Source organism: Macrobrachium rosenbergii, chromosome 10 (genome assembly GCF_040412425.1).
Source record: "Macrobrachium rosenbergii isolate ZJJX-2024 chromosome 10, ASM4041242v1, whole genome shotgun sequence".
NCBI lineage: Eukaryota > Metazoa > Arthropoda > Malacostraca > Decapoda > Palaemonidae > Macrobrachium > Macrobrachium rosenbergii.
The window spans coordinates 44980379-45007795 of record NC_089750.1 but is presented as its reverse complement, the minus strand read 5'-3'; the positions used below and the strand labels follow the sequence as shown (position 1 = coordinate 45007795).

Sequence of the window (27417 nt, the reverse complement as noted above, 5' to 3'; positions counted from 1 at the left end):
TTGACATGTGAGAGTGCCATTGGCGCATTACTGTACTGTTCTCTCCTTTATTTTTGATATTTTATTTCAGTCTTCCCCATGACATTTGAACTGTTAGGGTTTTCATTTATGAAGGACCCTCGAAAGAAACATTAGTTGCTGCAGTATTTAGAACGGAGAATGATATTCACTTATGAGCTGATGTATATGCGTAGTTTCCCTCATTTCAGAGTTACATTGTTGTGTTCCTACTCCTTCCGTCATTGAGCTCGATGAAATTCATTCCGGGTCAAGCTAAAGAAAGAAATGTAAACCAGAGTGCAGCTCAGTGTGTTGGGTTCCAGGTTCCGAACCTAAAGAGCACCTCCATTTATGCCCTTTATTTCTATCAGGAGCTTCACAAACCGAGTGTAACCAAGTCTAATATTTCCCCCACATAATGCTCCTGTTGTTTTGTTGCTGATCACAGTTTCTTTACTACAGATAAAAAAAGTACTAAGGACTGTGGTTGTTTGTGTGAGCTTCCAGCAAGTTGGAGTGTGTTTGGAAATTTTATGTTTAGCCTTTCTGGTATATACTAGTCTCTCTCTCTCTCTCTCTCTCTCTCTCTCTCTCTCTCTCTCTCTCTCTCTCTCTCTCTCTCTCTCTCTCTCCTTAGGGAATATCTCGCAGCAAAATGAAACGAAAAACCTTCCGAAATACGAGGCAGGAAATGAGGTCTAAAACTGACAAATGGGATAATAATACGGGCAAGTATATATGATACAAGTAGAGAGAGAGAGAGTGTGTATTGCAATAGGATGCATCGTGAATCGAACATCATTCCTCATTCAAGTAGGCTGACTTATCCTAGTCGTTACAGCATTGAAGGGGAGTATTGTCGATCCACTTAAAGAGAGAGAATGAATGTGTGGAATTCCAAGATTTTCATCAGTTTTCTGTCATGAGATTTTGATTGTGTGTGTACATTCGTCTGTTGTACAGTATAGGCTACATGTATAGTTCTGGTATAGCTATAGCTGCCAAATTTGAATCAGTGCCTTGACATGATTTATGTATCTTTCCATTGCTATTTCTTAGCCATAAATTGTTCCTAGAAAATGGCCAGGTACGGCCATTAATTAACATAAGTGAGGTATCTCGCTGGCACTAAGGATTTTTGAAATCCTTGGAAATGCCCAACTTTTTCTTTTGTTTTCTGAATATAAACGATGTTTTATCAAGAATGAAAAAATCGAATTTGTTTCATTAAAGTACGATATTAAAATGGCCATGCGTTCATGGTGTTCACGAATGTTATCATTGATTGTTATCTTTAGACATTTTTAACAACAGGATTCTGTAGACTACACCATATATATATATATATATATATATATATATATATATATATATATATATATATATATATATATATATATATATATATATATATATATATATATATATATATATATATATAAAGAAAATATATAAGTAATGTTGTAAGAAGATATCGTGCTGAAACCACTTGATAACCTAAAGAAGTTACACCAGAAGGGAAAGCTAAAATAATTAGAGGAGGATAAATTAAAAGCTAACCCTAGATACAACTCCGAGAAAGGTAGGAAAAATTAAGATTTTACATGTATGGAATTTAAAACAGAGAGAGAATCCCAAAGCTTAGCGAGAGGAGAACTCGTTTGTTAACGTTTCAGAGGGTGTTTTCCCCTAGGATATCCCATCATTTTATTGGTTTTAGTAAGAGATTACAAAAGTGATGAACACTGCTATTGTTGTTATAACAAGTTATTGGTAATTGATATTGATAAATGACAAAAAATAAATAGTTAACAATGCAAATAAGTCATACTGTTCCAGTTTCCGTATTTGAAATTGTCTATTTTCTTGAATTGTGTTCCTCTCTCTCTCTCTCTCTCTCTCTCTCTCTCTCTCTCTCTCTCTCTCTCTCTCTCTCTCTCTCTCTCTCTGTGTGTGTGTGTGTGTGTGTGTGTGTGTGTGCATGGTTGGTGATATTGAAAAGCACTAAATTATGCAGAGGAGTTTCGAAATACACCCGGGGCAGAATAGTTTGAGACGTTCGCTAGAAGATTTGGGTTCTTTCCATATCAGCTGAAAGGCGCTTTGCCCCCCATTGGCCCTCTCCCCCTTACGCAATTGCAACAAACTTTAGTCATTTAGATTTATATATGTGAGCAAGAAGGGATTTCATCAGTACGGCCAATATTTCCATCACCTGCGCTGATATAGGCAATGTTCGCATAGCAAAAGCAGGGAATCTCGATCTTAAAAGTTCCCGATCCTTTTTATGCTTGAAACATTTTAATCGCCTTGACGGAAGTGAGATTGTGAGAAGAAAAGTCAGAGGGAGAGGAAAAGGGATGAAAAGAAGTCGAGACAAAGGGAAAGAAAGATCTTGGGAAGGAAATCGATAGGTTGTCCCTTGGAGTGTCACATGTAATTGAAACGGAGCCTGTGGAAAACTTTCTCAATTGCTCTTATTATACTGTAGTCCTTGAAGACAGAACCAGATCCCAGTTGAATGGAGTGTTGTGTCGTATCTCAACTTTATTCCCTTCCTCCTCCTCCTCCTCCTAGATGTTGGACGAGAATGTTCGTTCATCGGCTGATACATTATCGTCGTTTTGTGAAACAGAGTTGCTGTCTCTGGAATGTATGTCTTCTGCTCTACCCGTTGGTGGGAAACACTTCGTTTGTAGGTGGGTTACCTATGTCCACAGAGAAATTTATCAGTTCTGTTCTGGACGTTTTACCTAGCCACTAGTTTTGATGGCTTTGATAATAGTTTTCCCGCTGTAACATAGTCCCACGATAAAAGTCCCTTGCAGATTGTTGAAATGAAAGCATGTACCTTCAACTTTGTATGTATCGATCTGAAAGAGTATGATTTCAGCAATGCTTATATATATATATATTTTGCAAGTTGCCATTTATGATGTTTCCATTGATTTTCCATCGATACCGCCATGACATTTAAATTCTCTCTCTCTCTCTCTCTCTCTCTCTCTCTCTCTCTCTCTCTCTCTCTCTCTCTCTCTCTCTCTCTCTCTCTCAGGACCCGTTCTATTTTTCAGCGTTCTCCCAGTCCCTTTCTTTTCATGGATCTTTTAGTAAATAGATCTGAGGATCTGCTCACGATTTTTGTCTGGGTCATTGTGTTTTGAGAACTTACGCCCTTTTTATTTGTCGTAAACTTACGGTATGACAAGAAAAGCCGAGTTGGCAGCCTTTCAAGGCGGGGGACAAGTGAGTCCCAGTGTTATCAATTTCACTTGTTCATTAACATCCAGGTGAAGGAGAAATCAGGCCATTGGTCGATTATAGGCGGCGATCACCAGACAATTGTTACAATGGGAGAGGAGTGAGGTAGACTCTTGATGCACTTCAGGATGTTTTATTTGTTAATGCAACATATACACTGCGCGTCTCGATGAGCCTTAGTCCTCATATGAAACTGAAACGTTGAACTGTCGTGATGCTTGAGAAATGGGGGTATTGCCGTCGCTGTTATATCTTTTTACTCATATTTTATTCGTTTCAAGTGGTTTGTACTTCCAAATATCTTCATTACTCTCAGGATAGAGTCATTAAATGGTGATACTCATTCTTGGGGAGTTATGAGGTGAGGAAATTAATTTTGATGATCCTGACAGAAGATGAATGAAATTGTAAGAGTAAATGTCATAACTCTTTGCTTGTTATGATATTTATAAATATTTTTATTTAAGTCTTTAAAATTACATTTGTAGTTATGCTTAATTCCTTGAGTGTTTAAATACCTGGATCTGGAAAACTTGAGGGCTTCAACTCCACTGTTTTTTCTAGCCTTCAGTCAGGCCATGTTTAGGCAGGGACACGTATTGTATGCAAATTTGCGTGAGTAAAACTTCGATCTTTTCCATGTGCTGGTGTCTCGTACATGTTCTTGTCTCATTTTTACCCTTGATCTCTCTCTCTCTCTCTCTCTCTCTCTCTCTCTCTCTCTCTCTCTCTCCTCTCACACACACACATGCGTGCCCGCGCGTGTGTGCTCATCTTAATGCAGTGTAATTCAAGTTAACAACGCTATCATCTTACATCGTTGCTAGCTTGGCACACGATTTAAGAGGTTCTTGTCATGAGTAGGTTGAAAGCTCCCTTTAATGGAAAAATAATGGTAATTTTATTCGCAGTTATGTCCGTAGAATTTAGTAAACCTAACATATGAGAGAATAAATATCGTTTATCCAGACAGACAGTCCTGCGTCCGCGTTAGTAAGCTCCGTAAAGTGGGCTGTATGGTGGTACTGTAGACTCTGCTTTGCATGTTTGAATGGAGGGAGAGAGCTGTGCACCTTTTTCCATTTATAACTATATAGAGATGTAAGGTTATGCAAAGAACCATATGCTAAAGGAGATGGATTGGTAGATCAAGAAAAATACTGAAGTTTCTCCCCCGTATGTATTGGACGATCTCTGGGATTATTAAGCGATACGTGTAAAATTCTAGTCAGACCTTCAGGCATCGTGTGCCACGACTCAGTGAGGTGACTCTCCCTCTTTCCGCATCATTCTCGTGAGCACGGATCATCTGTTTTGGTTTAATCATACTGTATTGTAGCCTAGAATGACAGACCTCGGACTAAGACCAGTGAATTTCATCGAGCCTCCAACCTTATTTATGTGCGCTTGAACGTGTCAGTCTGTCAATCATTAATAAAAGCACTAGCATTTTTCTGGCACCCGGCTCGACGCTGAAAGAGGTACCGGGAGGAAATATGTAAAGCAAGTTGCGTGAGACCAATTTTATTTCCCGTTAATTTTAAGTCATTCTGAGGTTGCGAGAAGTTTTCGTTTTTCGTTACTTTTTACATTTTTAAGTCAAATTCACTTTTAACACAGATTTACAATGAAATTGATGAGTCGGGCTTCAGGAATTATTTTAACCATTTTTGTGTAATGTTCAGAGTTTAGGTGATGGCCGGTTGTTGACTGGACCTTGTCGGCACATCCGGTTCTTGGATTATTCGCTCGCTGCGTTTCTCGTGTACTATACTGTCCAATGGTCTTTTGTTACATAGGATGTCCAGCCTCTTGCACTTAAAACTGTTATGGTAATCACTGTTGCTGCTAAGTCGGAAGTTGCACAGTAAAAGTTAGAGCTGGTGTGGGGGCTGAATATTTAATGAAAAATAATCTTCAGAATGGAAACTTAAAGTGGGAACTGGTTGTCTTTTTCAGTAGAGGTTATTTATTTTCATACTATATTTTTCTTTATTTAATCAAGTAATTTTATAAGAGCATATTAAAGGGCTCTTTGAATATGTTGGTCGTAATGGTTCACTGCACTTCATACTATATGGAAGATATTAACTTATGGTTAGGGTCATATTTCTTTGTTTTGTTTCATGCGGTGGTTTTTGTCTCACTGACGATTAGATTACCATGTGAATTAAGGTGTCCTACGTTTTACCCTGTGGCTGCTAACTGTATCATGTGTAGGAGTTTTCTGTTGTGAAAGTATATGTTTATACATACATAGATACATACACACCATGTATGTTTTCATTTTGACGTCTGTCTTCAACTATATTGTGATAGGAATCACGTTCACAGTTCTCTGAGCCCAAGGACGGACTCGATCCTTGTGCAGCGATAGTTTCTGGAAAGTTTTTCTTGGAGTTTTCGAAAATGTTTCCTCTTGGGTTTTTCATTAATGATTCACCCATCCGAAAGTTCAGGAAATGATTTCTCTGTTTTTTTTCGGTCGTGTCGAGAATCATGATTGTGAAATGCGCAGTTTGAAGGAAAAAGTGAGGAAGTAGACCAGAGCTCGAGACTGGTTGAAATTAACTCATTCTTTTTTAATCCGATTGGACCGTGATTAACCTAGCCCACATTGAAGGTCCCTGAGAAATATGCAACCATGGCAGATATTTTTCATCATTGTTCCTCGCCGAAATCTCTGAATTGCCTCTTGATAGCGTCTCCTTTCTTCAGAGAGAGAGAGAAATCTTTTTAATCGGCAATCTGAAAATAATTTTATTCGATCCAAGCTTGTTTCTTGGAGTGCTAGAGATAAATACACATACATTCTTTGTATATATGTGAATGGATATTTCTGTTCGGCAGGGATGATTTGTATCATTGAAATTAATTTCTGTAGCATTAGCATTGTCTTGTGAGTTGCAAATACTACTATAGTCCTGTTCAGCACGTCTGAAGGTGTCTCTATCGTGCCCTGGCAACCTAATGGTCAGCAGTGCAATTGATTTCTTGACGGTAAATTGCCAGAGGTGATAGTGAAACCTTGAGAGTCTATGGCCGCTCCTGTTGCATTGTGACGCATGCAAAGGTTATAAAGAGAGCTCTTCTCCCTCTCGGACTTTGCGGCTGGTTTGCTACATGAAGACTTAATGACAAGCACAGAGCATAATTATGTACTACAAAATATGTTGAAAATAAAGTTATATGACTAGAGGAAAGAAACGTCCTCCTCCTCCTCCTCCTCCTTTCTGTGAGGAAGGAAATCTCGTAAAAATAAATAGGAAATAAATGGAGGAATTATGGAAGACCTCCTGTATGGGGAATGGAGTTTTATGCCTGATCTATATCACTGCAGTTGTAACAAATAGCTTGGTGACATTAGCATAACTGCATTAGAGATTCAGTTAGAGATCCTGCAAGCACAGTAGATGGCTTCCCTGCTGTCTTTCTCGGCCACTTGACTTGTTATCATTATGCGCCTTAGGAATTTTCTGCGCGCCTTAGGAATTTTCTCCGATGCAGAATAGGACAGTGATGAGGGTAATTTGTCTCTTCCGATCTGTAACGTAATGGGAATGTTTTTTGTTCATTTATTTATTTATTTGTGTTTTTGTAAAGATGCTTTGATGAAGTGCGTGAAAGCAAGTGGTTTTTATGATTTATTTGTCATTTCGTAATTTTATCAATCACTGTCTTTTAGGTTCTTGTCTTATTAGCCAAAATTCTTCGTCTTTCTCTTCATGTTTTCTAATTGATCTCTAGATGGCTGAATCACCTTGCAGAGGTCAGCCCTTTTGCCCCTGCAGGTTTATTTATAACCTCGTTTAATGTCACCTGACTTGATTCAGTGTGTGGAAGCGGTTTTCCCATAAGTTAATTGACTTTTCTTTCGGTTGTTTCCTCTCTCTTGGAATGTTTAATTTAGCCTGTTAATGAGATATTGAAATGTGATAGGAAAAGTTTTCGGCAAGGAGGGATGAACTCCTATTGATTTGATCTAATTTTGCAGTGGACAGGTTCATTAAAGCCGAAGATTGAAGAAATCTAAATTGACGTGGCGGGAAGGCCGTGTAATCAAGAGTTATCGTTAATTAAAAGATAAATCTGGTGTAAATATCGCGATATTGACTCGGCCTTTCATTAATATATTTTCGCTTTTCATAATTTAAACTGAGTGTCATTGAGTTTTCATTTCAAATATTTATCTTATATATATATATATATATATATATATATATATATATATATATATATATATATATATATATATATATATATATATATATATATATATATATAATTCATACATGCGTATGTGTATATATATATATATATATAGAAAGATAGATTGATAGATTCGTAATTTCTATCAACTAATATTGCAGAGCGGAAGCTTCTAAAACCAATCTCGTCTCTTGACTTAAAACCCGTGGAAGGCAGGCAGGGAGGCAGTGAACGCCTGGTTTTCCTGGGGATTAAGCTTCGTTTCCATTCCAGGATTGTCTTTCACTATGCAGTGGCCTTGGCGTAGGTAGCTTTTGAATAACTCTTCATTCTTTCAGCTGCAATTACTCTGCTTTTGCTTTAACTGAAGGCTAATACTGTGACCTTTGTAGGTTTTAGTTCTAGAGTTCAAGAAAGGTTTTCTCTTCTAAAGCAAAGGTCACGTCAGGTCATGCCACGCTACGCGGTTTACTTTTGTAGATGTATATATCTGTTGAAATTGGTTCACATTACCATCTCGTTTCATTTTTATTGGTGATGTTCTAAAATGACGGAATATCTAAATAAAGAATATTTCACTCACGAGGTTATAAGTAATTACTTTGCTAGGATTGCGTAGACAAAATGTAGTGTACTTCATACAGGCAGATACTTAGTAAAGAGAGAATTGTCATACATTACAGTTAAGATCCCAATGATGAGGACTGAACAGTAATAGCTCCTGTTACCCAAGTTTCTTGTAATTGCCCTGGTAGATGAACCTGTAGTTTCTGAGACGTTGATATCTTTATTCATGTTACTCTGTTACGTGGTAAGGCTTGTAACTTGAACGTTTTTATATATCACAGAGAGAGAGAGAGAGAGAGAGAGAGAGAGAGAGAGAGAGATACTGCGAGGTCACCTCCTTGGAGGACTCAGCGCCTTCAGTCATATGTGACGGAGAAGTGACACTAACACGTATTCAATTTTCGAAGCGATGTTGGTCGGAGTGATTCGCAAATTGCAAACCTGCAAATAGGACGCATCGGTGGCTCTGTTGACAATGTGTCACCCTCTGAAATATGAGTATGTGCTAGTAATTTTGCGCACTGAGTGAAAACATGAATTATTCTCTCTCTCTCTCTCTCTCTCTCTCTCTCTCTCTCTCTCTCTCTCTCTCTCTCTCTCTCTCTCTCTCTCTCTCGTGCCATATTTGTTTTTTCTATTATGGTAACCTTCAAGAACCTCCAGATTCGTCACCCCGTGTTTTCCCACTTTCGGGGAAAAGGCGCAAGTACCTCTCGAGCCGTACTTCAGTCTTTTTATGGTCACATTTCTTCGTGCGCTTCTACATTTTCCTTTTTAGTGGCCGCGCGTTCCGTGGTTCGCTGGTTATTTTTAGGTTTCCAGTAATACCGTGCCTCGGTTGTTCTGTCTTCCCCTTACTTTCATGTCGAACGTCAGGTTATTATTATTATTATTATTATTATTATTATTATTATTATTATTATTATTATTATTATTTGTTCATGCTTGAATGTCTCGATAACTTGCCAAAACGCAAACTCTTTCATGCAAACCTCCAATTTCGCGGTACCTGTACAGTCCGGTCAAAATGATGGAAGTCAAACATGACAATTTGAAGAAAGCCTGACATTCATTTGACATTTATCGCAAATGTTTCTGACTAGATTCCTGTTTATATTTTTCATGAGAGTTGCTTCTTTTCTTGAGACTTGAGCTTTTCTAATTGTTTAAACGTGTTATCTCAAATAATGCTGATTAACGTGAATGTTTTCTAAAGGGAGATATGGTTATAACCCGCAAAAGTTTGCCGATATTAAAATTAATGTTTGCCTTTACCATCGGAAATAGCATGCTGGCGGTCGTGTTCTTTAAGGTAAGTGTGGTGGGTAATGAGATTTCCTATAGGTGTTGCTGGGATATTGTACATTACATATATTTAGAAGAGTGTTCAGATTCAAATACAGCGCCTTTGAGGAGCGTCAGTGCCAGCAGTAGAGCCGAGATTGGGGCTAAGGAACCTGATCTTTCCCAATTTCACTGTCGTGCAATCTGAGAAGTCTGAAGAGAGAACAAGTGTTTCAAGGACAGAGACTCGGAGCATCGAAACTGCTGAAAATAATGGAATTTTCTACGTTCCAACTTAGAAGTACTCCCTTCCTTTGATTTCCAGCTGTTCTCCTAGTTTGTGAATTGACAAAACGAGCGTTTAGTTTATTGGGATAGTATTTTGAATGAAAACTTATTGTAAAGGGAATACCAACAGTTAAGAACATTAGCGTGGGTGGTTCTAGACCCGCATGTTGAAAACTTATAGTGCTTAACTGAAGTTCCATCCCTTATCTTTGATCTTAATCATATAGTAATTGTAGTTCAGAGATTAACCGGTCATTTTTTGTCGTGTTCAAAGATGTAAAAGTGCCCGAATTGCTTATTTTCACAGGGTGACGCATTGTTGCTTGTGTAGTGGGGTTATTCTTGTTCAAAACTTGAAAACATTTTTGTATGTGCAGCATAGATAGCGTAGCAATAATGCTAATATGCAGGAGCTTCATGTGATATTCACGAAAGCTGTTTTTTAGAGCCCCTTGATTGCCTGTCATCACCTGGATCACATTTAGGCAAACCAGTCCAATAGCGGCCTCTCCTATAAAAGTCATCCTAATTCTAAGTTGAGAGTTAGGTTCTTGTGACCACCTATCCAAAGAAACACTTTGTAAGTGTTATCCAGCCATGGGTGTCGTGTGTGGAAACAAGTAAACGGTCGTTTGAGAAGGGAAATGTAAATGGGGAGGATAAACCATGTGGTAAAAGCGATGTTTAAAAAAGATGAGGGAGTTTTTGGTCGCTTAGGCAGTATCTTAATTGGACGGTACTCTGTAGAGCCCAAATTAGCATATTCGGGAAAGGGAGCCACATTGTCCCTCTCGTTGCCTCTCTCCCAACGAGAGGAAAAATCTTTGATAAATAGCTGACGTCATTTTTATTTGAAAGTCAAGGGAAAATTACGCTATCAAATATACTAGTTAGGCGTAGTGTTCATTACAAATATCACTTCGAGGGTTCACAGTTCTTGAAATTTAGAGAACGAGGAAACATATGCTCTGTCATTTTCATTTTATTGTTGCTTTTTTTTTTTAGACGTACCATTTATCTGTTGGAGATTTTCTTATTTCAAGTTTTTTTCATTTTCACAGTCATGCAATTTATTAATTTTATTTTTTATTTTTAATCTTTCAGTTGCACGAGTCTCTTTCAGTCAAGATCATTTTTAAAAATAGTATTTGTTGACTTCTTGAAAGAGTCAGCATCTGGAATTATGAGTTACTTAAAGGGAAAGCGCCGCTTTGGGACATCAATACTGACAGGTAGAATGTCACGGGGTCGGTGAGAGGTCACAGATAATGCTATGGTGTTTTCAGACTGAGACTAGAACAACCTTCCTCTCTTTTGTTCAAATGAACCCTTGGATCACGAGATGAGACTAGCTACCTGTATAAGAGCCGTTTAGAAATGTTTGAATGGTGGGGAGTTTGTCTGTGAGGATTCAAAATAGTGATTCCATACCATAGCGGATACGTAACAGCTTTCCTTCTCATGCTGCTCTGTACTTCCTCAATGAATGAGATGAAAAAATGAACTCTTTCTTCTCTGTAATGACCTTGCCTGTGGACTTTTGCATTTTTGCATTTAATGGATATGTGCTCCCGCGGTACTCACCTGTCAAAATAATCATGGAGAGAAGCGATAACAGTCATACATATCCTCATATTATTGATTAATATGCTCATAGTATTTGATCAGAAGTCTGTAGGCTCACTTAGTTCTCCTCGTGTGGTCTTCAGAGGTAGCAGGAAACGCGTCTCACCTCAGAGTTCGGATCGAGTCTGGAGACAGCTGCATCGCTGTTTATTTCTTCTTAAGGAGAGACCTCATTAAATGTGTACCAGGAAGGGACCTGTAGAGTGCAGGCCAGCTTAGCACTGCGGCACTCTCCTTTAATCCTCTCCCTGGAATTATCTCGAGAGGATCGATCTTAAGAAACTTAGATTACACCCTAATTCTAAGTCATGTCGACGTTTTCGTCTCTGTTTCTCTGTTTACATTTAAAGGTGATTATTTATTAAATAGCTTGACGTTACGAAATTTAATGATAGGAAATAAAGGGTGGGGTGAGGGCCTAGTCACGGTCTTATATCAGTGGACTTTCGTTTCGTTGACTTTTTCCAGGTATAGTCGCTTTACCCGAATGAATGTAGAGCCTCTAATATATCTTAAATATTATTCCATTTTCCTCTTTATTTCTCATTAATATATTTGTGTAGAAGATGCTAATCGTGATTGTTTCTGATGTTTTAAGGCCCTTCGGTTAAGTCTTATAACTTGCCGCAGTGTATGTGCGTTTATAAAAGAACTATATGGTAAAAAAAGTACAACGTACACAACTTGATATCTGTCACAGTACTCGGGCACAATCATTCGAATACACTTGTACACAGGCACAGAACCCATACAGTAGTTGAAGTAAGGTAACGATTTTAAAATTTTGCTGGCCTGATGTTGGAAGTCATAAGCTTTCATTAACTAAGGAATGGAATTAAGTACAGTAGATGCTGTGAATATTTAGCCCATAGACTAAAGACCATTCAGCGCCTCCAATAGAAAGAGAGGTGGAGGGTGATGCTCTATGCAGCAAACAGTTGATTCCTTTTACAGGAACACAGTGACCTTGGAAGACATTTCATTTCAGTTGTTGACTTCTAATCTCTCAGATCGTGATGATAAGTTTGAAGTGGCGAGTGAGAGGATGTTTCATGGTGAATCTTTCTAAATGTAAGGAAGGATAATATTTACTTACTTTTTGTGTTTTTACATACATGAACACAAGTTGTTTATCAGTGTTAACAATTCTTCAAAGGCTATTTGTCGAATTCTTTAGTATCCACGTCAAAGACACATCAGAGCCTACGTGACTCATGTCATGATGCATGAATTTTATATAGATTGCTGTCGCTTCTTCCTCAATTTGGGATATCGTCAAGAGAAGCTAAAATAAAGTCTTTGCCCCTATTAACTTCATTATTCAGCGTCTACGCTATTACTTAATACTGCCGTTTCGTTTTCTACTAATACAGCTGCTGCTTTCGGTTCCTTAATTAATTTATATAATTGTCTTAGAATAGCGTGCAGCCATCCAGCAAATGAAGGAAGTTATTTATGGAGTGTCAGAAAAAGTACGTTCATGCGGCTTCTGGATGGCATTTGTTTTTACGTCAAGAGTACACAGGGGGTTCCTCTTCTTGCCCTGTCAACAGAATGGATTAGTTCCGGGCGAAGATTAACCAGACTTATCTCTCTTGTTTTCTGTTTGCCGGGATTATTTTAGTTTTTGTGGGTCCTTTTGAAAGATTAGAGTATGGAATTATTGATATTAGTGTTAATTTATGTAATCGTCTTTTTTTATTATTGTGTATGTTATGGACTGGTATGTGTAATTTGCAGGAGAATACTTAGTTACATAACATCATGCAATGGTGTGAAAAAATTTACTTTCTAGCCGTGCAGTCATATTGTTGGTCTTCCTTCCATTTATTTTTTGCGTTCTTGGCCGTATTGCAAAAACGTTTTTATATAAATGCAGAAAGGTTCTTAAGTTGTTTTCGAGCAGCAGAAACTGATGTCATGGGATGTGTAAAGGAAGAATTCATTTGGGTGTTTCACTGGAAGTTATAGTTGAATAAATAAGATTTATTTTATGGCTAAACAGAAGTGTTAGTTTTTATAAGGGAATAAAAAGTTACCAATTTCTTGGCATAGGAATAGTAACACGTAAAGCACTCTTGCTGTGCATCCTTTTTATGAGTAGTTGTTAATTGCCAAATTTCTATGGTATTTGTTAATTGCCAAGTTTCTATGGGTAGTTGTTAATTGCCAAATTTCTATGGTATTTGTTAATTGCCAAGTTTCTATGAGTAGTTGTTAACTGCCAAATTTCTATGGTAGTTGTTAATTGCCAAATTTCTATGAGTAGTTGTTGATTGCCAAATTTCTCTGGTAGTTGTTAATTGCCAAATTTGTATGGTATTTGTTAATTGCCAAATTTCTATGAGTAGTTGTTAATTGCCAAATTTCTATGGTAGTTGTTAATTGCCAAATTTCTATGGTATTTGTTAATTGCCAAATTTCTATGGTATTTGTTAATTGCCAAGTTTCTATGGGTAGTTGTTAATTGCCAAATTTCTATGGTATTTGTAAATTGCCAAGTTTCTATGAGTAGTTGTTAACTGCCAAATTTCTGTGGTAGTTGTTAATTGCCAAATTTCTATGAGTAGTTGTTGATTGCCAAATTTCTCTGGTAGTTGTTAATTGCCAAATTTGTATGGTATTTGTTAATTGCCAAATTTCTATGAGTAGTTGTTAATTGCCAAATTTCTGTGGTAGTTGTTAATTGCCAAATTTCTATGAGTAGTTGTTAATTGCCAAATTTCTATGGTAGTTGTTAATTGCCAAATTTCTATGAGTATTTGTTAATTGCCAAATTTCTCTGAGTATTTGTTAATTTCCAAATTTCTATGAGTAGTTGTTAATTGCTAAATTTCTATGGTAGTTGTTAATTGCCAAATTTCTATGAGTAGTTGTTAATTGCCAAATTTCTATGGTAGTTGTTAATTGCCAAATTTCTATGAGTAGTTGTTAATTGCCAAATTTCTATGAGTAGTTGTTAATTGCCAAATTTCTATGGTAGTTGTTAATTGCCAAATTTCTATGAGTGTTGTTAATTGCCAAATTTCTATGAGTAGTTGTTAATTGCCAAATTTCTATGAGTAGTTGTTAATTGCCAAATTTCTATGGTAGTTGTTAATTGCCAAATTTCTATGAGTAGTTGTTAATTGCCAAATTTCTATGAGTTGTTGTTAATGACCAAATTTCTTTGGTAGTTGTTAATTGCCAAATTTCTATGAGTAGTTATTTTTTGCCAAATTTCTATGAGTAGTTGTTTTTTGCCAAATTTCTATGGTAGTTGTTAATTGCCAAATTTATGAGTGTTTGTTAAGTGCCAAATTTCTGTGAGATGTTATTTGCCAAATTTCTATAGTATTTGTTAATTGTCAAATTTCTATGAGTTATTTGCCAGATTTCTATGGTAGTTGTTATTTGCCAAATTTCTATGGTAGTTGTTAATTGCGAAATTTCTATGGTAGTTGTTAATTGCCAAATTTCTATAGTAGTTGTTAATTGCCAAATTTCTATGGTAGTTGTTAATTGCCAAATTTCTATGAGTATTTGTTAATTGCCAGAATTCTATGAGTTTTTGTTAACCGCCAAATTTCTATGAGATATTATTTGCCAAATTTCTATGAGTAGTTGTTAATTGCCAGGTTCAGAAATTGAGATCTGAATTTGCGACCAGAACAAATTGGGCCGGATTTGATACATACCGCTTCGTAGGGCATGTTTTTAGGAAAATTAATATTTCAACTTCGGGACTAGTTGCGACGTAAATGATTGCCTTTCCAGTTACCCGACCCATATATCCGTAGGCAGATACAAGTTTGCCGTTTTCTGCACCTTTTTTATAAGTCGTCTGTGTAGGGAACCGAAATTACCCCAGCTTAATCCGTATGATTCATATATATAGGCCTATATATATATATATATATATATATATATATATATATATATATATATATATATATATGTGTGTGTGTGTGTGTGTGTGTGTGTGTGTGTGTGTGTGTGTGTGTGTGAATCCAACCGTTGAACTGTATGTTGTTATTTCTTTGCCTTTATAATGAAAATGTCGAGTTTGAAATTTATAATAAAAGAATAATTTCCTTGGGCGAGACCATTCCGAATTTGGATGAAAATTCGTTAGGTCCACATTTCCTATTTTCCTTAGGGGGTAACTACAAAGGGTGACCAATTGACAGTGACCAGATTTCCTCGTTTTTTCAGAAAGGAAAGTATATTATATCTATAATCAGAGCTTATATTTTTTACTGAATGATGTTCATTTATATTTTCTTGTGCTTATGCAAAGGTACTATGCCATGCACTTACCACGTAATATCCTTTATTAAGAAATGGCACAATCATTGTACGACAAATAATGTAATTATGTTTTTTTTTTACTTTTCATTTTTTTATTAGTTAGGCCGATTCTGTGGCTATCCTGAAAATGCAGTTTCTGTCCTTTCCTGTGAAGTCGCAAAATTGTTCTCAAGGAAAACGGCAGTGTGACCGCGGACTCAATATTTTTTGGAGCGAGCTTGTAGGTAATTTACTGTATTGCTTTTATTTTTTATTTTGTTTCTTAATCCGCGCGTTTTGTTTATGAACTATTTGGTGACTTTTAATATCATTTTTAAAAAGTCGTGTAGATCAGAACTGAACTGGTATCCTCATTTTGTCATTGGGAGATGAAAAAAAAACTATTCTGCACCAAAGCCAAATACTAAAATTAATTTTTTTGTTTCCTCAATTTTATATATAGGAAATTTTATATACGAAAATGTATGAATACTTGCATTGGTCCCAAGATAGATACGTTATATAAATTCCAGGCGTATGTCAAGGGGGGGCTGGGTGTCGCTGAAATGAAATTTCTTTAATACTAAGAAGTTTTCATGCTTAGTAGAAATTTGGATAAAATTTTGCAGTTGATGGTGCGATGCAGTACTAGAATTAAGTTTTCGAGTCATTCATCCGTGTGTACGAGTAATTATTCTGGGAATTATAGCAATAGATCTTTTATCTGTCAGTGTGTTTCTATAAGTCAGTGGATCATCCAGCTTGTTACAAAATTGCCGGATTTCATAACTAAGCGAAGGGAATATCAACAGACGATTGACCCATTTATCGCGCTGTGCTTTTCTTTACAGCTGCCTTTTGTTTTCTGACCATCCTCGACTCGATTGTTAGGTCTTCAGTTTAGGTAACGTGAGTGTGTAAGTGTACGTGAGCAGGTGTTTGAGTGTGTGCCTTTATACCTTATTAGTAGACAGCGCCATGTAAGCACATGATTTTTATGGTTTCCGTGCGACATGACGTTTCGAGTTTTAACCTACCTGTGGAGGTGGCGTTTGTGTGGGAGGACGTTTAAGCCCTTTTTATGGTTGGGAGTAAGTGCTGGGGCGTTTGTGGATTAGGGAGTCGTGCCTCCGAGAAATTGAAAGGGGGACGTGGGGAAAGAGAAGAAGGAGGAGGGGGAAGCCACTTACTGGCCACCATCTTCTAAGGAGTTCGTGAAGTGTCAACTTAGCTGTTGATCTGGCGTTGGAGCAGGACGGACGTGTGTCTCTCTGCATAGGGGAAGTACATCTCCCATTCGTTTGTTATTTTCAATAGTTTACCTAACTCAAGGAGGAAATACTGTGAATTTTGCGTAGAATTTGACGATCTGACGCCGCTGCAGTTCTGAAACATCCACAAGAATTGATCATGGGCGTCAGTGTTTGCGGTGGTGTGAGCGATGTTCGCCCGTGATCAGCAATCACTGCTCGACTGGTACTGGCTTGGAGTTTGCCGGTTTATTAACAGGTAATTTCCTGCTTGTTCTTTCTTATTGTAACCTTTGAGCACCCGAGCACCATTTTTAAAGGTTGAAATTGAGAGGGTTATGTTATGAATAGGTGCTTTAATTTTCTGCTTGTAATATATGCTTATGTGATTGAGAAGTTTACGATATATATTTGAATAGTATTCATGCATTCGGTGTGGATGCAGCGTGTTGTCTGGTAGCCTACTTATCACAAGAGTGAAATTTGTGAAATGTGAGAGCTGCCCCATTCATACGTTAATGCTTCAGGGGTTTTTGTATTTGGTTGTGGAAGCAACTAGTATTCTGGGTAGATCGAAAAAGACCTTGGCAGATAGAGAACTTATCCATTCCTCTAATGACTTACCTTGCCGTAAGAGGTGCTCCAGATTTTAATTGTTCGTATATTTTTCTTGTTCTTGTTCTACGCCGCTCCAGTTTGTTTGTTTATCCTATTCATGTTTGGTGGAATGAAGTATCCCTTCACATTTGCTTTGGAGTTCTTGGGCCATTTTATATTAACTAATGTGAGTGAATAGTTGGATTTAGTTACACAAGAGAATTTTCATTCAGAAAGGCATGTGAAGATGTCAGATAAGTGATTTGATGAAGTTTCCTTGAATGCTAAATTAGACGGGAGTCCAGGAGAGTTACGGATATTTTTCCTCCATTTTTAGAACGGCATCAAGGGAAAAATATTCTTTTGTTACTTTTGAAATGTCGGGGCATTGTTCCTTGTCTCATGCCCATGTTTCCGCTTTCTGACGTTCAGAATCAAGAGTTTGAGCTTTCGTAAAATAGGAGCCCGAATCCTTTTTCGATTTTATGAAAGGCTCTTCTAATATTTCACGTCGTTTTCCGCCACACGCTTCAGATGCAAGACACGGGGAAGAGAAATGGTCGGTCGTTTTTCCCCACGAGGCTAAAATTTCCCCTCCGGAGGTATCGATTCCTTGGGCATATACTAAAAACTACAGAAGACGAAGACTGGTTCCGGGCTGCCCCTTGAGATCTTTGGAAAAGGCGCCTGAATACACTTGTCGCATTTTTGGGGGGAAGATTTTATTTGACCATTTATTAGGTAGTTGTGGTAGTAACAATGGAAATAGGAGTCATAGCCGAAATGGTGTAGTGACAGCGCCCACGCCACCAGTGATAGTAGTAGCTCGCGACGCTGCCAGAGTTGTTGCTCTACTGCTTCCACTAATCAAGTTTGATTTGATGAAGGCTGTGATATTTCTCTTTCACGCCCTAAAATCACGCACAGCAACTTGGTGATGGCTTATAGTCCCGTAAACATTGGTTGTATCGTTACGCGATGGTCCGTTATTAGAGAAATTGTTGCTTTTTCCTTAATGGATTTATTGAATCATAACTACTATAGTCGTATCAATAGCCTTCGGCGCCGAAGGTACAGAAAGCTGTTGCTGACTGATTGCGAGTTCAGGGTCGTAACGATGACATCACCATATAGAATATACTAAAGTGTTATGGACCTCTGGTTATTTAAATCTGAAATATGCTGTATATGTGAGCCATTTGAAAAGATTATTTATTTTATCGTAAATGTATTTGTTCACTCATATTTGGTGTGCCTTTGAAAGTTGATTTTTAATTATGTATGCACCAATGCTTGTGTATTTATTTGTGGATTTTTATATACCTTCAAAGATTGTCGCTGTTTGACCAAACTAGCATTTGAAAATTATCTTCGAAGAGAGAGAGAGAGAGAGAGAGAGAGAGAGAGAGAGAGAGAGAGAGAGAGAGAGAGAGAGAGGGAGAGAGAGAGAGAGAGATTTAAGTAATGTGATTGTATGTGTAATCGATAGTGTTCCTTATCTTTGCTCATTTTACTTTTGTTTTTTCCCATTCTGACATACAGTTAGCTGTTGCTGAAGGGGAGCCCAGTAGTGGATTATAACGTTTGTCCTATTTTTCTAGTGTCCTACTGATACTCTTCCTGTGGTGCTTCAGCCAGTCTTCAGGTCTTAACCGAATCCTCTTGTAGACTTTCGGAAGCCAATGTACATCATCAGTTTTACTCATGGAAGGTTCAGTAATTCAGACTATCAGGAGCAGCAAGCAGTTATTTTTTATGCTTTACTTCTTTTTACTGAAAATGTGTCGAAAATATATTGTTGTGGGGTCTCCCCCATAAATGGAACTCATCTTTTGTGTAGAAATTAAGAATAGTTATGAAAATGGCGGGTTCATAAATTACAGAGATAGTTTTAGAAATGTAAGTTACATAAATACAGATAGTTATAAAAATGCTAGGTACATAAATACGTATATAATTATAAAAATTTTGGTTTGAAGATCATCAGCACTTTTGAGATATGTTGTGAACATTTTCAGTCAAAAGTTGTTCAACATTCTCATTTGATGCAAGGAAGTCTCATGGGCCGTAAAGTTTTTGTTGAGGTTTTCAATAGTTCGATTTCGATATTTTCCGCACAAAATAAATAAATAAATTTAAAAAAATAAAAGTTCTTTTGTGTACGTCAGAATCAAATCCAAGGAAATACCGCATTAAAAATGTTCTTTCCTTTACATTTTGTCAAGTAATTGACTTTAAATATTTATTTTTTGGCAGCTATGAAGTAGTGACATTTTCTTCGTGTCAATTTGTGGGTTAGGAATACACTGAATTAACTTATAGTAGACTTTGGATTCCGCTTAACATCACCAGAGCTGATAAGTTTCTCTCTTTATAACCAATTGACACTCACTACAGATGTACGTCGGCTCTCGTGCGTTTACAGTAGGTATACTTTGCATAGAGAATTCATCTTTGGTTGATAGGCATTTCAGATGTTTTTATCTTGATCTGCTAGTTTTATGTCCCAGAATCAGTGCTATAGCGGTTAAATTAATCATTTGGATGCACTTTTAAACTCCCGTGAATGAAGCAGAATAAGGTGTAAAATAAAGGGTTGTTTATTAATAGCTGCCAAGTTCTTAGCATCAAATTCAAGCGACTGAAACATTCTGTAGTAAAGTAATCAATTTTTTTTTTAAATTTTCGGGTAGGAATCATGGCTGGCAGTTTTGCGTTCATGGAATTTGTTTCAATTTCCTTGGAAATTAGTTTAAAACAAGGACTCAGGAAAAATTGGTATCTTTCGGAGTCAAGTCAAGTCAAGTTCTAAAGGATGTAATTGGCCAAGGATAAAAATTATGCTACAGAGGTGAGAAATGGTTTGACTCAATGACAAGTTTTATCGAGCAGGCAATTATTACCAGTTTTATGCCGTAGTTATAGTTGGGGTTACGATAAAATCGTCGAGAAAAATTCCCGATTCTTCAGCAAGTGTTAAATGAATATTTAGCTGCAATTTGTCTTTATGTCTCAGTTGGCATTGAACTCTTTATTACTTGATATTTTCGTGGTATTATTGGTAAATATTGCCCCGAGTTTTATTTCGTCAGTATCTCCAGCAAATTAGCGTCTCCTTTGGGCTCTGGAGATCAAAGCAGAGTTTTTTGTGCGCATGAATGAAAAATCTTGCTTCTCTGCTTGTTTATAGCTTGTCCTTTGTTTTGTTTATAGGAAAACATTTCTTGTTCCTTTTATTTTTCGTCAATCAATCAGCTCCACGTAGAAATGCTTTATTTTTATCCCTTATTTTTTGGATGCTTATCATAGCTAGGTCTTTTAGCTTTATGTGGAAGTTTCTGGCATTTCGTAGTTCCATGCTAGATGCATATTTGAGGATTCGTTTGCACAGTCCTCTTTATCTGCACTGCCGTCACTGTCCGTATTTATTTATTAATTTTTTGCAGTTATTTTTGCCTTCAGTACCTTTGTAATGGAGAATCTCTCTCTCTTTCTCTCTCTCTCAGTCTCTCTCTCTGATGGGTGTGTGTACCAATAGGAATGTTTTGTATTTGTGTTGTAATAAATTACTTTTTGGAATAAAATGTAATCAGTTATAAGCGGCGCAGCTGTTCCAATTTTTTTTTATTTTTTTCTTCTAATATTAGATTATTGAGGATTGGGTCGTCTGTTATCAGATTACTGAAAGCAAGGGAAGGTAGCTTTCAAGGGCGCTGTAATGAAATTAGCGCGTTGTTTATAGATATGGATTTTTGTTTATATCTCATCCGGGCATGTGGGTGCGTGTTTTCATACATGGCTATTTTGGGAGAAGAAATATTTAGCTGGGCTGTTGGCAGAGATGTCCGGGCTTGTTTATTTTTTCTTGGTTAAGGAGATGGCAAACAGTTTCACTTTGAGCCAGCAGGTGTTTCCAATTAATTGATGACCTGTTTGTGTGTTGCCATGATGATTATTTTCTCCCACATTATCCTTGTGCGCTTTACATTATCTTCTTGCTTTTCTCCTGCTGCAATAGCAGGGTTTGAGTTAACGGGGGCTGTTAATGTAATAGCTGAAGTGTTTGTAATCTTAGACACACGAACCCTCTCTTGTCGTAGTGTTATCGAATAATTTAGTATCTGAAAAAGATAACTCCTAACAAGAGTACCGTTATCATTAGCATCATGGTTATCGTTATGGTCATTATTGTAATTAAGTTGCGAAGTTGTTCGTTAGCATCCAGTGAATGGCCTGACCTTTTTCCATATCATTTCTGAGGTCGCATACATAAGTAATATATTACGATGGCAACCCATTTTTTTTTTAGTTGTAGTCTTATTACAAACTACCACGGCTTTTTTCATTAAAAATTTCGTGCATCGGTTTTAAGTATCCAAAAAACATTTTGAAAGGTCTGTTGATGAGATGAAAGTTGTGAGATGGCCTGACGGAAGATGAAAGCATCACGGGTTGCAGGCTCTCATAACGATTTTATTAAAGGCTAGAGATTATACGCTCGGTTAAGAGCATTATACAGTTCTAATGAATTTATTTTTTATGTATTGGGACGGAGGATGTGTACTTATTTATAAGTGTTAAACTTGGGTGTTTTGTAAGTTTTCAGCCGTTGCTGTCAAGAGGAATTCAAGTGTCATCAGTTATCCGATACAGTAAACTGTAATATTGATAAGAAATTATAAGGCTTTTATAAGTTTTTCTATAATTATCTTTGTTTAGCAAGTTGCTTCTTGGAGAAGTGGGAAAAAATCTTTGAAACTGTTTTGACCGGGAACGGCTCGATTGTGATAGAGGTATAACGAATAATTAAATAATTAAGTTTTGCCACAGAAATTAGATTTCTTCCCTTGACATGTAAAGAGCCTGGCTTAATTTATGGATGTGTGGTTTCACTGTTCATTCCTTGAGGAAGTTCCTTTAAGGGAGAAATTGAAAGGCTGGGAGAATCAGTTGACCTGGTGTTTCCGAAGTTTCACAGATGGAACGTGACTTTTTCCTACCCTTTCTTATTCATTTCATGTAGGTGATAAAATGGCACAATGTAGATCTAATTAACTATTCGTGGATTGAACACTGTGCAGAAAAGTGCCATAGAAAAAAGAGATCACAATTTTGAACACAGGATATCTGAATACTCATCAAAGCGGTTCTCCGTTATTTTATGATTGGCGCTTTGGTGCGGAATAGGTTTTATGATCTTTTTACTGGGGACCCAATTTACCACGGAATTAATTGGTGGTACGGTATGAAAAGAATATGGCATTTGCTTTGCTCTTATGTCGTAGCGTTTGTGTCTGTATGTCAAGTATTAATAAGCACACACATCTGGATATAGATATGTGTATGTATTATACATACATACACACACATATATATACATGTGTGTACATACATACATACATACATACATACATACATACATACATACATACATACATACATACATACATACATACATACATAGTATAATTAATTACGTGAAGAAATAACTGATTGCAGAATGTTTCTTGAGAGAGGTTAACCACTCTTTATCAATATATATATATATATATATATATATATATATATATATATATATATATATATATATATATATATATATATATATATATATATATATATATATATATATATATATATATAACTCACTATACCATAGGGAAATGAGACACTTGGTGTAAGTCCTGAATGGTTTCGTCTTTATTTCTGTACAATTTTTGGAGAACTGATACAAAGTGGTAGTAATTTACGGTAATATACTATAGGGGCAGTACAAACGAATATACACGTTGGAAACCAAATTTCAGAGGAATATGTAAAGTGTATAGATTATAAGGAAGTTGACATGGATGGGAAAGAGTTAAGCAGCGCCCGCGTCGATAATCAGATTTGTAAACGGAGTACTTGACCTCAGAGAAATGAGTGTACGGCTCCGCCCTCTGGCACCTTTCAGGTTTGAGTATCTGGTTTCCAGACGTCTGTGTTCGGTTGTACTTTTCCTCTAGAATATATATTTTGAAAATTCTTCCAGTGTGTCAATCCAGTGAAATTGACTTAGAAATAAAGCAGAAACTGGTCAGGATTTACGCTCATTTTTTTCACTTCTCTTTGGTATATTGTCACATAAATCACATGTCACTGATTATATACATACACACACACTCTCTCACTCACTCACTCACTCACCACGTTCATATAATCCTCACGTTGTTGGGAAAATCCAGAAAAATATGACGAAGAGTAAATGAACCCGTTCCACCTGTTCTGCAGCCGGTGACAATTGTCGTTGTTCATAAACCAGCCAAACGAACGGCATCCGAGAGTTGGAGGAATGACTGACAAAGGAGGAAAAAGCGAGTTGGAGGGGAAGTAGGTTGCATGCTTGTCACAAGTAGGTTGTTGGGTTGAAGGTCGCAGAGTGGCCAGTGTATTAAGATGGAGTCCGGAGAGACGAGAGCGGTATGGAATTCATGTATAATAAATTCTCTATTTACAGGAAGTATTATACTTTTATGGAATCTCTTCTGTGGCATGCAATTGGTTTCAGGATTTATCTCGGGGATGGTTCTTAAGATATTATGTATTCGGTTATGCAGTCGTTTCGTATATAGGAAAGCTTTTCTCTTCTCACTGCTTTTGATGTATTGTTAGTTTTTCGTCTTTCGGGGTTAAGGGATTGTTTTGATTGTTTGTGTGTATGTATATATATATATATATATGTATGTGTGTGTGTGTATATATATATATATATATATATATATATATATATATATATATATATAGTTATATATATATATATGCACTGTGTATATATATACGTGTGTGTTTATGTATAATTAGGTTATGTGCAGGAAGCTAACGAGAATATAAAATTTGCTGTAAATGCAATGTTGTTATATTTCAAAATTATACTATCCAGTTTAATGCATTAACAATTAATTGAAGCATTTATGATTGATATTCGCTCTTTCTTACAAAAATATACGTTTGTTTATACAAGCGTAAATGTATTCAGAGCGTTTGGAGATAGTTTCCTAAATTTCCTCTTATGGATTAACGCTGTTTTGAAAACCAGTCAATCAATCAAACCCTGATTGCAGTGCTTGAGCGTTATGCGTATGTCAACATTTCCATAAATATCGCGTTGATATGCATGTATTTTTGTCTTGTTTTCATGTTTCGTTAGCATTTGGCCTTGCTTTTTATTCTCCTCTCTTAATCAAGATTCCAGAGACTTTTCTTTTTTATTCTTGGAGGAAGGTAAGTACAATTTTTTTTTTAGGAAAGACTAGTATAGACGTGCGTGCGTATGCTTGTTGTTGAGAAATACGTTAGTTTGAAGTTGACAAAACCAGTGATTATGGTTAGGTTTGGTGAATAGAGAGAGAGAGAGAGAGAGAGAGAGAGAGAGAGAGAGAGAGAGAGAGAGAGAGAGAGCCTTTGCTGATGAGTGCAGAGACTTCCAAATTACATTGCTTCCTTGGGTGTTAAACTTCACGTATAATGTTGCAGACAGTCTTGGGCTGGGTATGGCTGTTAGTTTGTCTAGCCAATCAATATCTTTACATACATTTTTTCATAGGTAAGCTTGCCTGTATTTGGTCATCCATATGTTCACATAATCCATTTATACATGCTTTTTATATGCCAGCGTGATTGCCGTCGTATTTGTGTATGTATCGTTAATCTGATGGTTGTTGACATGAGGGTGCTGATATTGCAGAAGGGATGGTGGGTGTTTGCAAATAAAATTCTTGACGGTATGTGAATAAGAAGTAGTAAGGGATAAAATGGATGAAGAGCGGGCGATAAGGGCTGCATGTGACAGAGCGGGTGCACGGCCAAGGGGAGACAAATGGCGTAGGTGAATTTGGAATATGATTTTATGTATAGGAGGGTTTTGAAAGGGAACGAGATAAAAAAGAGGGAAGGGAGAGATGGACAGGAAGGGTAGTTAGGTAACGGAGAGGGAAAGGGGAAAGAAGCTGCGTCGTAACAAGAGATGTGATGTTTACATAGACATGGACGAAGTTTACCTGCAATTTGCGCAGACAGTGTCAATATTTTTGGTTGCAAAATATTTTAGGAGAAGGAGAAGAAATAACTGCGAATTATTTTTGGAAGAAAGGAAGCTAATGTTAACAGATGATGAAATACCTGAGGAACTCACAAGCTCATAGTGATTCAGATTAAAAATCGAGGGAAGGAGGAAAAATATTATGGCGAGGAAAAGGAGGAGCATAGGAGGATGACTCGGAGGAGGAGTAGGAGAAGGAGAACATGTGCGAGATATGAGGGAAAACTTGGCCCCAGGAAGAGTTCTCAAACGCAGCTGCAGTAGCTGGGCGGCGGAGGAGTTTTATCATAATTGAAAAAGTCGACGTTAAACTTCACGGAAATTGGTTTAATACCAAGACGAATAAGTATACTAGTTCTGAGGCTCCTGTACAATATAGCTAATGGTGTTAAGAACATTATTGTTACTTTCGTTACTGTGATTGCATAAGTCGCGTACTGTGCTATCATCCGAAGAGCTGCCTGCTCGTGATTGAAAGAATTGATGTTAATAAGGATAGTAACGAAACTGATGATGCTCTTGTAAATTACGTACACTTGAGTTACACTAGTATAAAGATTGTTTCGGCTTGGCGTGTAAAGGGGATCCTTGTCGCCAGCCTGATGCCGTGTGTGTGTGTATGTGTTTGTGGAATGTAATTTTGTCCCCTCATTCCTCTTCATCAGATTTGTTGTTTTCTCTGGCATTTCTTTTCCATCCAAGCTATCGTCGTTTTTTGTTTTTGCTGCTATTTATTTACCTCTACATTTCATTCATTTACTTATTTTGGTGTTCAGTTTATAATACCATTTTGGTGGCTGAATAATACGGTTTTAATGGGGAAAAATAAAACGTCGTGTTTATTTATTTGTACTTCACAGGTTTTTGTTGTGATCAGTATTGTTGTTATGATCACTATCAGTGGTAATCGTTATTACAATTGATGGTAGCACTACTGTTATTTTGTATGATAATTATAAGTTACATGATCTTTTCAGCACTAGTAGGGAACGCTAGTGTGTTTCAAAGAAAGAGAGCAAGACAGAGAATATCTTATGAATGGTTTCCTTTTACTGGGGTAAGATTACCTCATTGAGGCGTTCCCGTTTTGACGGTAAACATTTTGCCGGAACGAACACTCACGTCTCTCTCTCTCTCTCTCTCTCTCTCTCTCTCTCTCTCTCTCTCTCTCTCTCTCTCTCTCTCTCTCTCTCTCTCTGTTTCTTCACTCTAGATGTAACCCACAATAATCGACTAATAGATAAACATTTAATTAACTGGCTAGGTCAAGAAACACACTGAATTTTAGGGAACACGGGTCCTTCAGTTAGGATCTGAACTCACTCAGCCACTGTGCCACAATGCCAGAACTTAGTGCGCTTACCACTGCGCTATGAGTGAGTGAAAGAGAGACAGACAGACAGCCAGACAGACAGACAGACAGAGAAAGAGAGGTCGAAGACGACCTGCTAAGCAGAATCGCCATTTATGGCCGGGAAGCGTCACAAGTCATTAACTGAGTTCTTGCTTGATGGATCTAGCTAGAGCCACCTTCCTGTGCACAGCTGCTCCTTTGAACTCTGAAGCGAACCGAGCAAACTGTCTTGTCTCTTGCACGTGTCATTGGCTCTACCCATCCTCCCGCGTACTTTTTTGAAAGCATCGTTTGCGCGAGTTTAAGGGATAATGATTATGAAATTTACATGCGTTGGTGATTAACGAGATTGGATATTTTTTTCAAAGTAAGGTTTGCTATGAAGAAATAAACTCGTAAACGTTTCGACGAGGAAATTACTCTTTACTGTGTTAGCTGTTTATTGATATCGCCTATCAAATTATTATTGCTTATTCAAGCGTAGAGAACAGCACAGTTCGCGATGAGTCTCGGTGAGTCGTTAGGTACATTCCAGGTTAATTCTTCTCAGAATTAGAGCCAAGATCATTCTTGTCCATCTTTAAAGACAAGATTAATTAGTCAACCTTTGCATGTCTATTTTGTCTCGTTTCAGA

The 27417-nt window shown here is 37.1% G+C and overlaps 1 protein-coding gene across 10 annotated transcripts in view; it reads left to right on the top strand.

Moving 5' to 3' along the window:
* LOC136842616 (transmembrane and coiled-coil domains protein 2-like) overlaps nucleotides 1-27417 on the top strand; it is a 499544-nt gene that overhangs the window by 363150 nt on the left and 108977 nt on the right. Inside the window, exon 1 of one of the 10 annotated variants that reach the window (XM_067110221.1) lies at nucleotides 16416-17013. The exons of the other annotated variants lie outside the window; for them this stretch is intronic. Coding sequence (XP_066966322.1) covers nucleotides 16946-17013 — 68 coding nt within the window. The 5' untranslated portion in view covers nucleotides 16416-16945. Of the gene's footprint in view, nucleotides 1-16415; nucleotides 17014-27417 lie in introns of those variants that run through there. 10 annotated transcript variants of the gene reach the window in all.